The 14,152-nt window shown below is 33.3% G+C and overlaps 1 protein-coding gene across 8 annotated transcripts in view; it reads left to right on the top strand.

The window, feature by feature from the left end:
- Positions 1 to 13,589, top strand: part of LOC123536182 (coiled-coil domain-containing protein 1-like) — a 44,028-nt gene extending 30,439 nt beyond the window's left edge. For 3 of the 8 annotated variants that reach the window (XM_053527968.1, XM_053527969.1, XM_045319130.2), the window contains 3 exons: positions 4,815 to 4,994; positions 5,814 to 5,949; positions 13,249 to 13,589. In XM_053527968.1, coding sequence (XP_053383943.1) covers positions 4,815 to 4,994; positions 5,814 to 5,949; positions 13,249 to 13,351 — 419 coding nt within the window. In that variant the 3' untranslated portion in view covers positions 13,352 to 13,589. Of the gene's footprint in view, positions 1 to 4,814; positions 4,995 to 5,813; positions 5,950 to 8,575; positions 8,644 to 13,248 lie in introns of all 8 variants that reach the window. The other 5 variants (XM_053527973.1, XM_053527971.1, XM_053527974.1 and 2 more) reach the window with 3 other exon arrangements.
- The last annotated feature ends 563 nt before the right edge of the window (positions 13,590 to 14,152 follow it).

Below are 14,152 nucleotides of genomic sequence, written 5' to 3'. Positions count from 1 at the left end.
TTCAGAGACAACTCGTCCTGCAGGACAAGTGACTTATGATTGTTACTCATCCTGCAACACAGTTCAATTTTCCGATGTCCGATACATTTTGCAGATGACACTTGTGTAAAATATTGCCAATAATCATGATGAAATTGATATATTAAGTTGTTGTTTCTTTGCTGAGCTTGCAGAAAATTGTTGGGTCGTGAAAATACTTGACATTCGATTTTAATGGTGCAAGAACTTTTTTCCAGCAACTTTTGGGCACTTGATTCAATAAATGTTCATACACCCATGTTTTTCAAATGGTTTTTACTTACAAAAACAACAAGAGCACCGCCTTGCGGGTGCAGCCGCAAATCTGATTTTTTTGTCTCTGTATAATAGAAATATTATTCTACCCGTGTGTTTTTATGATATTTTCTAAGTCCAAAAGGGGCCATAATTCTTGCAAAAAGCAGTATGGAGTTATGTTTCTTGCTGTACAGTGTCAGCTTTTGATGGTGAACAAGTGTTGCAAGTTTTAAAGCAATAGCTTTGATAGTTTAGGAGAAAAGGTGACCTAAACACAGAACTTAACCAAGAAATCTGATTTTCTAAGTCCAAAAGGGGCCATACCGGTAGTTTTGGAGATAGTAACTTGCATGTAAAACTTTAACCAGAATTTTCTAAGTCCAAAAGGGGGCATAATTTGCTCAAAATACATGTTAGAGTTATGGAACTTGACCCAGTGAGGTTGGTAATTGACCTAGAAAAAGAATAAATAAGTTTCAAAGCTATATGCCTTTAAATGATAGCTGTATGTACTTGCATGCAAAAACTTAACCAAGGTGTGACGCCGACGCCGACGCCAGGGTGAGTAGAATAGAATAGTCGAGCTAAAAATAGTAACAGGGTGGTTTTTTGTTGTTGAAAATTTGTTTAATTTCATTTAAAATTATTTATGATGCAAGAACTCTCCTTGCATTTAATCAAAATTGGGAGTTTTTTCTTTGGATTGGGAATTTCTGGCTTTAAATCAATAAAGATGGTGTATAACGGACATTCATTACTGACTTCTACCATAAAAACTGCATTTGTCCTGCAGGATGACCTTGTAGAAAATTCCACTTGTTCTTGGGCCGTTCCTACTCGTCAGTACGAGCAGACGAGTAGAATTTTTGTCCCCTGACCCATTCATATGTGCAGGGATTGAACCATGGTAAACCAAATGATAAACCACAAGAAGTCCTTATTTATTTGTTAAATTGTATTCTAAAATGCTCGTTGAAATAGATGATACAAGTTACACTGAATTTCATGACATAATGTTCTCTGAATTTCATGACATAACGTTCTCTCATAGGCCTGCTCATCAGCTGTTGTTTATCACAGGATATACAATGCTGTCCTCTTGTTCCTCCGACTGACAAACAAATCCAGTCATATTCTTTATACCTAACTATAAGTGATTAGAAAATCAGAAATGAAAGTGCATGCTATCTTGAACAATTGAAGAATTTTAATGTTACAGTAATTTATTCAGTTCTTACAAAACACGAAGTTCAGTTTCTAAAATTGACATTTATAACTACAGGTAATGGACAAAATAGTAGACTTAATTACAGGAATACTTTTAAAGTGTTGCATGTTATTATTTTGTAGATCATTGTACTCCTGACAATAAATAATTTAATTGAGGGCGGGGAGGGGGCTGAGAGAGAGGACTCAGAGGTGGTGGTATCTCATGTGATAGTGGTACTTAACTATAATAGATAAGCTTACAGTCTTATACTGTCAGGCCTTTTTTTCATCAATTTAGGAATGCCACCAACACCGGTGGAATTGGGAAAATGCTCTCGGAAACTGTCTTAATTGGGACAATTTGCAAATTACCAAAATCTACATAAATGTGTTTTTGTGTGAAATATTAATGAATTGCATTTCAGTAATTGTTCAACAGCATTATAATTTACCTAAATATACATACAAATTAGCAAAACTATCTTAAAACAGCAAAAACCTTAAAAGGTATAATCATTTGGGAATTTTAAATTCAACTTTGGGAAAAAACCATACTTTTTTGCATTGGGATTACCTCCTTTTACCGGAGGTAGATTTATTGTGGAAAAAAGCCCTGACTGTATAAATTTGTTTATTGCAAGAAATAGTTCTGAAGACTTGAATACTGAAAGCTTTGTATTCATTGAACTGATTGACTGACTGATTCTGCTGACTACTTGAGTTGCTTTAAACTTTGGTTACATAGCATTCAGTGGCATAATATCATCTTAACACGGTATATATCAAAATAAGTTTCAAACTCTGCTTCCGAGTCACTATTTGACAGAAAACTGTTCATAAAACCTCGTACTCAACAAAAACCAGTTTCAGGAGACAACTACAGTGAAACCTGTATTAAGCAGCCAGACAGAGAGAAGTGACATAATATGGCTACTAAAGGCAGGTGATCATGTAAGGCAAGTGGCCATGTAAGGCAGGTGGAAATAAGAATATAAGATTCTTTCACTGGTTGTAGGTGCAGATTGGAATATCCGGCTCGAGGGTAACTGTTTAGGCGGTAATGAGGCTCCTGCCAAGTTACCGCGTAAACAGTTTCCCGAGAGCCAGATATTCCTATATGCACATACAGCCAGTGATAGAATCTTTTTCTTGCATACCATATTCAAGAAATTCTTGTAAAAAGAAAATCAGTCTAACGTCTTTTTTGTTAGAACTATTTCTAATATAGTAGCGCATTTAAACAAAGTGCAGGAAACCAACGTCTGTAAACAGGAAAGACGTCATAACGTTTCAAAGACAAAATTTTAATGGCAAAGCTTAGTTCCAGTTTTGTTTTATCAGCTGCAGAGTAATGTTATAATTTTTTGAAAAATAACGTTTTTTGAATCCAGAAATATACTATCAGGAACCTAGAGGAACCATTCTCGCATACCAGAGGTCTACCGTGGTTCCCCGGATGAACCTCTGGCACATTTCGCCGATATTTGTGGTTTGGTTACATTACAGGTAAAACGTTTCAGCCAATCAGCGTCGTTTCGCGACAAAATGTAGCGAACCAATCAAAATCGTCCGTGAAAAGCGTGACCGCGTCCTTTCATATCGATGCCGACTTACGAGGAATATTATTATTTCTTCAGGTAAATTTCTTAACATCAAATAACAGAAATAAATCTTTATTAATCGCAATAACGAAATATCGTCTTGATCCGTCGTTAGCAACTACCTTGCTTACATATTGTTTGAAATTTCAATTCGGCGTGCCATTTAGTGGCGAACATTGATTGGCTGAAACTTCTCCCGGTAGTAATTACGAGTGCGCATGCTCACCAAATAAACGACAGAAATAAATCAGAGGTTCGTCTCGGGATTTTGACGAACATCTGATGGATGAGAATGAGAGGAACTGTCGAGGTATTTGATTTTTATTTCGTTTTATGAAATAAAATTTAAATTACTACATAAATTTTCTGCAAATATGTAGTTCGTAATACATTATTTACAGCACGAGAGTCATCTTACACCCTGGGGTGTAAGATGGATTTTTCCAGCACCGGTAAAATACCGGAAATCGACGTCTGGTATGCAAGAATAAAAATGTAATTTAAGGATGTAAGACTAGCTGATTAACCCTTAGCCTGTTAATATTTTATAATGGACTGGTCCATCATTCAGTTTGGGCAATACATTTATTATTCGAAGGGGTGTTTACTGAAAATTTACTGACTGAATAGCGAACAGTGCAGACTGTGATCAGCCTGCACAGATGTGCAGGCTGATCTTGGTCTGCACTGGTCGCAAAGGCAGAATCACTTGCCACCAGCAGGCTAAAGATTAAGGCAAGTAGCTGCTTAATACAGGTGGCTGGTAAGAAAGGTTCAGCTGTATGTCCATATTTCTCCAGTACATAAAAAAAGAGATGAAACTTTCATAAAAACATAGAGCAATTTCTTGCTAAATCTTGTGTTAACCAAAATTAATGAATTTAGTTTTTCGCTCTAATAAGGATCCAGGGCATTTGATTAACCATGGTGACTAGAAAATAGGCTGTGATAAATCTCTTTTTATATTTAAGAAATAATATATCTCATCCAGTGATTTGTCGTTGAATAAATCATTGTTTGGAGTTCAGATGCGAAGGAATTATATCACGAGGGCGCAGCCTGAGTGATATAATTATACGCATCTGAACGACAAACAATGATTTATTCAAGAGCAAATCACTAAATGAGATATATTATTTCGATTCTAACATGTTACCAAGGATTTTTAAGTACATCCTTGACGACATTCATTGAAAATTTGCCCGTTTTCAATCGGTTTCTTTTCCAGCGCGCCGCTATGCCGTTTGACGCCATGACATAATAATTGTGACGTCAGAACAGTGATTTGTTGTATAATAATTCACTGTTTTCTGCCTTCTTTGTTTAATAGGAAAATGAATCGGATCGTGTTAGAATAAACTTTATCTGTCCAATGTCTTAATGCCAGATGATGTGAGGATTTTTTCAGAGTTCAGTTTCTTGTGTTTTTGAATTCTGTTTCAGCAAGCTTCTTTAATAATACATCTACGAAATCTCCTGCACTAACTGAACTTCACATTAATGAACCTTTCGATTTCAAAATAAATGAAGAGGGCTCCAAAACTGTTGTGGATATTGCTCATAACAATGATAATGGTGCAGAAAACAGCACTCAATCTGCTGAACATGCAACTGCTCAAACTACAGTTTCTAGCACTGTTAAAAATGTAAAATATGACAGTTCAGTTCCAAATGACTTGGGTATAGCATCTGAAACAGTAACTCCACAAAATAATTCTGAATCGGCAGAAATGAAAGGAGAACATACAAGAACTAAAAGTATCTGCAACAAAGACAGGAGAAGTCATAGGTTAGCTAAGAAGAAGGAACCTGTTTTCAAACCAATGGGTGGAAAGCCAAAAGGACCAGTTGCATTGAAGGAACAATTGAACAAACAATATGGAATGCTTTTTGCAAAAGATCCAAAAGGTGCGCTCCATATAGGGTAAAATTAGTAATGGACAAAAAAAAGTCATAAATACAGACTTAAAAAATCAATTTTTAGTACAAAAGTAATTATTGACAAATTTCAACTAAAACTTAAACTTCTAGAACAGTTTAACAACTGCTGCCTCAAGATATATGTCTTAATATCATTTTTAAAACAGATTTAAATAGCTGCATTTTATCAAAAATCATAAATAAATACTACCTTTAGAAATTGATATTTTTTGTATTTTTGGTCACAACTGAACCTTTATACACATTTTCATGCTGCACGAATGCTTTTCTTTAATACTGTCCGAAAAGCTCACAAAGTCTCTTTGTCCATAATTTTTATCTAGTAGACAATAAGATATCTGTTTTCTAAATCAGTCTGCAGGCATGTTGCCTTAAGGTGCACTTTTTAAAATTCAAAAGGGGCAACTACTCTAGATGAACATGAAAAAATCATTTTTTTTAACAGATTGCAATTGATATTCGACTTGAAAACTGAATTTAAATAGATATTATTCTGTAAAGTACAGCCAAATTCATTCTACATTTGTATTTCATATCAAAGTGCAGTTGTACAACTAACACATACTAGAGTTTTTTCTGTTTCATAGATAAAAACTTTCTAAAATGTAGGAATAACTTTAAAAATTCTTTCTGTTGTAATTTCTAAATTTCGAAAAATTTGATTTAAATCTGGAGGCATGCAACTTTCAATTAAATTTAAAAAAAAATCAAAAATCAAAAAAATCTTATTTGTGATTAGATAAAAAGAATTTCCATGCTATATCAACTGCTGTTATCTAATTGCAGTTGATGTAGCATGGAAAGAGCCCCGGGTATACAGTAATTGTTGGGTAACAGCAATGCTTTCTCATCATGACAACAGTTTTTCGCCTAACTGTAGAGATGATGGAATGTTTGCTCCGAAACAATGCGCTATGCAAAGGTAAATAACCATGGCAACAGAAATATGCCAAATGTGTTAACTATTCTTGTAATATTCTGTGCTATGTAATCATTAACAAGAGTTCAATAAAATGAAATATGTATAATGATGTATGCAAAACTATATCACTAATAGCTGGAAACCAATCACTATAATGTATGAAAGATCGTTTTGGATGGCATACAAACCATAACATTTTCAAGAAATTTGTTAAAGCTAAAAATCCAGAAAAGTAGGACAGTACTAAGATAGCCATATTGATAAATCATTAATATTCATGGAGACTAATTTTCTTGGATTTTGTGGTTCTGTCAATCCAAGAAATTAAATTGCAATGAACAAATGAAATTCCCATTTATTTTATGTCAAAAATAGGAAATCCACAAATTCAAGATCCCAAGGAAATGGCTGAAAATGTTGCAACATAAGTCATACCAGAAAAAAATCATAAGATGATTTTAACAACTGCTTATAACAACTGAATTGAAACTTTATTACCTAAATCTTAAAATAAACTTGATCACTATATCTGAATAACAAAAAGATAAATATCAAAGCATAAAAACAGCATTGTAAGACTCTTAAACACCTGTAGAAAAAATAAACCCAGAAGAAATATATACACAAAAACTGATTGAATTAAATGATATACAGATTATACATGATGGATTACTGAAATATAACTGTAAATCACCTGATAAACTTATTGTTTCGAACTGTGAGAAATTCACTTTTAATTTTCACTGAAACAAAAATATGAAAATTGGATATTTATATTGAAAATATGCTAAAATTTAAAAGACATTTATGCATATAAATACTTAACGTTAAAAAAAATGTAGTCTCGTATAAAATACCCATTATTTAGCATTTTTTCCAATATTTTTATGCCATTTGAGCATGACATTTCACATGAATTTGTGTTGTTAGTAAAATGTGAAAAATTTGTTACAACCATTGAAAAGCATGAAATCTAAAGAAAATATGATTGTTTTACATACAAAATCTTTCACTAATGAACACAAGACTTTAAATTTTGCATCTGTTGTTAACTTGATGAAAGATATTTCAGTTTTCACTAAAACAAACAAAGTATCCTCAATATCATGGGATATTAAAGGGCAAATTTAATAAAACTAATGTCAAAAATATGTGCCAAGTCATGATCTCTCTTGCCGTCATTCCGTTAGTACTTTTATTTCAAAACCGCCCCTGCAAAACATCTTATCAGCCGACATGGAGGAGAATTTGGTAAACGTAAACAAAAGCTATTCAAGAGGGACATTCTGAAATAACTAGGTTTCCTGGGTGTCTATTACAGTACACATTGAAAACATAACTTCATTTTAGAACCCATCTCTTCATCGCAAACTTGTGAACTATTTCATAAAATCTTTTTCATGATAATATTGCACTTGACCAAAGAAAACTAAGGGATTAAAGTTTAAGACTGTTGATTTATGTTGTCACTGTTTTAGTTACGGGGATTTATAGGATAATCTTCAATTGCTCACACATACTTTCATTTGTTTGGCCCAAATTTGACCCGGCTTTCCTCGTAATCTGATGATTGCTATTTGCTTTTTATCTTTCTTTGTAACCCAGTGCCCATGGGTTCTTCCAAAATCTCTCTGATTATTTTTCTGTCATATTTTGGATGTAGACATGTCGCAGCAATGTTGTACACTGGTATTTCAGCCTATTTTTAACCAGAAGCTGTAGAAGGATTTAGCTCCGTCATGGTTTGTGCAGTGTCATTGTTAGATTTTCTTATGAAAAAAATTCTTGTCTGTTCTCAGGGTTATTGAAAATGTAATTTGAGACCAGTCTAGGAAAACAGCCGTATCATTGGTCAATTTCAATACTAAGCTCAGAATCAACCAATCAGATGCTGGCATTTCAGACTGGTCTCCAGTTTTAGTTTATAACCTCTGTTCCTGGAAAGTGCAGTGGGGAGAGCAACAAACACCAATATTGAGGTCACAAGTTTGATCCCAGGCCAGTTACTGTGATCATTTAAAGAAAGTACCTCTGAAGTAATTTACAATTTATATGTAAACCTGGCGATTCATTGGTACCAGGTCAGGAACATAAGGACTAGCTGAAGGACTAAAAGACTGTTGAGAATGGCTATAAACCACACCATATAAAGAAACTAATAAAACGGATAAAATGTATGTTAGTGCCGTCATTCCATATTATGTACGTACTTGACAATATCCATCAAATATATGCCTGATTTCTGTTGATTTCTTTCCCAGCACGCCACTATGCCGTCTAACGCTATGACACTCCAGAGGTAATAATTGTGACGTCACAAAAACGAATTGTTGAATAATAACACACAGTTTTCAGCCTTCTTTGTTTAATAGGAAAACAAATCGGGTCATCTGTTAGAATATTCTATATTCACCACCTAGGATTCTTTACTGACTTTACAGTATACTTAGACAATTTTAAGAAAAAGGGTGTTGGTATTGTGATAGCATTTGATATTCTGAGAAAATGAGTTTTTCATGATGTATACAAGTGCAACTCAGTCAGGAAGTGACATCAGTCAGTCAGTCAGTTCACCAAATTTCATCACATGTTATGACTTATACAACAAACAATTGCAATGTTTTAGTTTTAGATGAAATGGCCAACATAGCTGATGCAAATGAGGTGTAATATCATAAGTAGGAAATTTTATTTGTAAGTTCTTTTTACTTTAGTTATTGATGAATGTACTGAGACTTAAGTTGCCATGGTAAATGGATAATGTTCTTAAATAATTAAAGAGCACTGAATTTAACAGTTTCTTTAATTATGAACTTTAAATTACACTCACTGACTGGTTGAAAAGTTATAAAACGGAGTGTGGAGACCAGTCTCAGAATGTAGCCCTGCCATTGGTCAGTTTCAAATTGAGCTCAACCAGTCAGGTGCTTGAGTATGAGTTTGCCTCTAAAATCAACTTTATAAACCCAAACACACTGTCAAATTATCAAATCACCAGTCCACTTATGTACAATATGTTTGCAAAATAGTGATAAAATTATTTTCTGAATGAGAGGGTCACTTGAGGATAATGTCCGAAGGTATCTTCGGTCAGTCAAATTCCAAAACTTGGTGACCTTAAAGTAACTTTAGATTGAATGTCCAAAGTAAATACCTAAGTCAATAAACACTGTGTAGTTGTATAGTAATGTAAGGACTTGATTTAGCAGTGGCCATATTAAAGCATAATAAATCACACTTGAGGGGTGATACTGTAGCAACTTATTCCAAACATATATCCGTATAAAGGAAATGAACGATAATACATGGATTAGTGGTTACATAGTTTCATTATTCATAATAATCATATATTTTATAGTAACTGGTTATAATATGCTAAGTGATAGAATATTAAGAAAAAGTTGAAAGGCAAGTTTTAGGTAGCCTGCTATTTTTTGTTACATTTGCCTACTACTGGTAACCTTATGTTGCAAGATATCATGTGAGTGACTCTTTTGTAATGCGCATCATGTTTTACTGACCAGTATTCGTGTTTAAAAGGCACACAACAACAAGTTTAAGGAGGTAGGATACCTTGTTACAAGGGTAAATTCAAATTAGTTGAAACGCAGCATGTTTTTGTATTTCGTGTAATATGAAGTTTTAACTGCTACAATCTCAATTTCGTTTGTCTCTGTCCCTTCAAGTTCAATTTTTATCCAGGTTTGAAGAACATGACCCTACAAAGGTATTTCATATTGAAAGAAGAAGGAAAATACGGATATTTAACATTTTTCAGTGTATTTTAGTTTCATTGATATCCGTAGAAGTCTGTATAATTGATAATTTCACTGGTATGCACGTTATCTTTCTAATATAAGCTTAAAATGTATATGTCGCGGGGCTCGTGTTTCCATGGTTACGCATTTTCTCTCATTTTTAAACAACTATGTATAAAAATAGGGGTTTTCGACGGCTTCAGTGCCATTCTGTTAATGCCCAACATGAAATGTTTGGGTAATATTATTAGCAAAATACCAAGCACTTTACATGGTACCCTATTTTTCTTAAATTTTAAAGTAACCATGGCAACAGAGATGTTTAAAATAGCTTATATCTTGCTGTTTGTCGTAATTTCTTTAAAAAAATATTGAATAAGATTATCTTTCTAGTTGATGTAGCTTTAAAACATATTATTTCTAACGTAGGTTACATTTTCGTGTTATTTGCATTTATTCAAACAAATTGCACAGCTTAGAATACGTACAGCAGTACCCCTCGTCTGCCATTTTTCATGGAAAAATCGTTCAGCGTGCTGCTATTATTCTCATGAATATTGTTGAAATGAAAATAAAAAGCCGAAGCTGTGTTTCTTAAATAGACCAGTGTCAACGCTTTTGAATTTTACATTTAGATACATAGGTCACGGGCTTTGTTTCCATGGTAACATCAATTCAGTTCAAGAAACCACAATTTTCTACTGAAATTTGAACAATTTTAGATCTTAGTTTTAGTATGTAAGTAACAAATTATCAATGGAACCTGAAAAATAGGTATTACAAATCAAACTGCTAGACTTTTTATTTGAAAATGGCCGTAAGAAGTAACCTTTCACCCAACTATATTCCAAATAACATTGGTTGCCATCATCCATTTTCTTACATTCCGCATAACATTTCAATATAACTAAATAAAAGAAGCAAAATATTGATTATTATTCAGAGCAAAAGACTCATAAAAAATATTTCAGCAAATAATGGTTATTTGAAAATGGCTAAAATAAAGAAAATGTACAGAATTACGTACTTTCAAGATAAAAGCTATTAATTTTGCGCGGTAACTGACACGTAACGTCATGACGTCAATGACGTCATTTTAAGGCAACATTGTTTTGAAGCGTTTCTGCGGCAATTTATTCATTATTTCTGCATTATTAAACCATAAAGCATCAGATCGAAGACAAGTTCATGATTTGTTTTCAAAAGAATGAATATACAAACACATTTAGTTTGTCGTAAACGTCGTCGTAAATCGTCACGTTAGCTTCCGGTTGGACATGCGCACATACAAATATGAAGGTAACCTACCTCCTTAAGTTTAGTTTTGTTGTCCATAGTGTAACTTTGTTTATTTTCATAGAATTGAAAACTATACTATAACTTTAAATATGGAACAAAGTAAAGTATCAAGATATCAGTCTTTTTAATAAAACTTTACTTTGCTATTAGCCTAATACAGCCTTGAATTTTGCATGAAAGTAGATTAATGCTGTACATTTGTATATTAAGTATGCATAATAAAAATGGTTTACTCACAACTGCTATCAATTTAAAAATTTAAGTAAGTAATTCATTATTTGTTATAAGGTCAAATACTCATAAACATTATTAATCATTTTGAATTATTTTGTAGAGTTACTTTTCCAGTGACCTTGAAACTAAGTTGTTACCAAACATAAACTGTTCTGTCTGTGAAAAAGCATGAAACGGTCCCACATTTATCATATCCGTTTGAAGTAGGGTGTATGGGAGTCATCTTACTATAGGTCAATTGGTCAATCTATTGCCAAAATATTGTGGCACAAATTACTTCCACACATTTAAAGGAATTCCATGAAACTTTATACATAAGGATATCATAAAGTGTAGATATACAGGGTCAGTTCAGGTATTACAGAGTTAAGGGTCCTTGTTCTGAGACAAAATATTTAATTTCCTGTGACAAAGCAGTATAGCAAGGATATTAATCACTTTCAGTGATAGCTCCAGTTTTTAACTAAAAGAAGAAATCACTTTCTTAAGGATAGTAAATGATAAAATGTATGAAGAATTTTGTATGTAATAACTGTCTTTAGAATGATAAATTACCAAATCTATTGTAAATATCTTTATTAAAGCACACAAAAGATGTGATAATACATTAGAAGGAGCTCAAAGAAAGATTATTTTTGATCCGTCTCACATCTGAACATAACAATTTTTACACTGTCTGGATTAAATACAATTCAATTTAACACTTGAGTGGTAGGGATGGCAGTTTTTGTCTAAACAACCAGAGTATGAAAGATATTCAGAACCTAATAATTTGTCCACTTACAATCCAAACATCTCCGCTGTTAAAAAGGTAATGATCTTATAAGGCGTCTTTGACCTACAAGACTTGACATAAAGGTCATACTGTCAGGGTTTTCAGTGTGGATTTTACCCAGTTTTCAAAATACCTTTAGAAATTGTGTTTATACATAATACTTGAACATTTCAACAAATATAACTTGGATCACCATTCATATAGAAACATCCAGTAAAATGCCTGTAACTCACATATAACATCAGGCCTTTTTTTCCATCATTTTGGGAATGCCACCAACACTGGTGGATTTGGGAAAATGCTTTTCAGAAATTGATTTAATTGGGAAAAATTGAAAATTACCATAATCTATATAAAGGTGCTTTTTTGTGTGATATTTCCAAAAGTGGCGTTGCATTTTAAATAGTGTTCAACAGTATATTATAGGTGTTGTTTACAGAACCAAAATAAACAGATAAAGTAGCAAAGCTATTGTAAAACAGCATGAATACCGAAAGTTAACAACTTGACATTCATATAGGAATTTTAAGTTCAGAATTAGGGAAAAAACATACTTTTTTGCTTTGGGACTGCCTCCTTTTACAGGACGTAGATTAATAGGGGAAAAAAGCCCTGTCTGTAAATACCGCAGCTAACCAAGTGCTTTGACCTCTGAAATGCTCCATCCTCAGGGGATCAGTGCAGTTCACAGTAACTGTTGTTGCATGTAGTTTTAAAGCCAACAAAACTACATATTGATCAAGATTGAATTTTACATTATTGTTTTATTACATACCACAGTGTTATGGAAAATGTTGATATTTTCGTGAAAATTACAGTGAAACTGTCAACATAAATTTTTCGATACATTAATGGTTTTTGCAGGCCTTTGTGCTCTCAGTCAGTCTAGTGACCATGTTTCTTTATTCTTTTATTTTTATTTTGTTTGGTTTAACGTTGCACCAACATAATTATAGGTCATATGGCGACTTTCCAGCTTTGATGGTGGAGGAAGACCCCAGGTGCCCCTCCGTGCATTATTTCATCACATGCGGGCACCTGGGTAGAACCAATGACCTTCCGTAAGCCAGCTGGATGGCTTCCTCACATGAGGAATTCAATGCCCCGAGTGAGGCTCGAACTCACATCGATGAGGGGCAAGTGATTTGAAGTAAGCAACCTTAACCACTCGGCCACAGAGGCCCCTGTGACCACGTTTCAGCTAGTTATATAATACTTCTGTATACTTTTCAGATGTTGGTGTGTAAATAAAGATGGCAGTTCTCAAGAAACAAACAACAACAGATTTCATTACAAAATAGATGGAATTACCTTACAGTGCACACAGCATGTCTAAAAATAAATCCTCAGGTTTTATAGACAAAAAGAACTGTAAATTGCAAAATCTATACCACTGGTATTAAAAGTGAAGAATTCTGTGATAAAAACAAGTGATAAAACCATTGAAGATTGAGATCTGTGATCAATATTACTTATATTTATGAATTTTAAGTGCTTTGTGTTATTTATTTCTGGTAAAGAGAATGTGCTTTATAAAAAAGAATGTATTATTAAAATATTGGCTTGAATCTTTAGTGCTTTGTGGGTTTTATTTCTATCAGCACACATTCTGTGTATTTATGTTTACTGTTTGCTTTATTGTTTCCTAGGAAGCAGATTTTCATGAAATTTTGATCTTAAGTTTTGAAAAAAATTAGCAAATTTCTTCAATGTCTGTTGTCAAGGTTTAAAGTCTTTGAATAATCAATTCTGATTATTTTGATTTCCATTTCACAATACATTTGGGCAACAAAATGGAAACATCAAACAAATAAATATCTCTCAGTTACCAAAAATGCCTGATAATGTGGTGGTAGACATTTATCATTTTCTAGGTAGGTGGTCACTGAACTTAATCCCCAAATTTGCTGTAATAAGCTTGTGTTTTTAAAAGGTGTGCAACATTTTGCTTTTACAAGTACTTGTTAATATGACATAAGTTGGTTGCATACATTTTCTGCATGTTGTGTTTTCATGTGCAAATACTTCAACTACATTTGGGGTGGGATAAGATAACAATTAGTCATTTCATGCCTTTGATCAAGATGGCTGAGAGCATAATGTCAAGCTGAAATTGCTGTGCCTTACTTGAGTGTAG

The sequence above is a fragment of the Mercenaria mercenaria genome, chromosome 17 (assembly GCF_021730395.1).
Source record: "Mercenaria mercenaria strain notata chromosome 17, MADL_Memer_1, whole genome shotgun sequence".
Classification (NCBI taxonomy): Eukaryota; Metazoa; Mollusca; class Bivalvia; order Venerida; family Veneridae; genus Mercenaria; species Mercenaria mercenaria.
The sequence above is the reverse complement of the archived record's forward strand: the minus strand, read 5'-3'. Positions and strand labels throughout refer to the sequence as shown.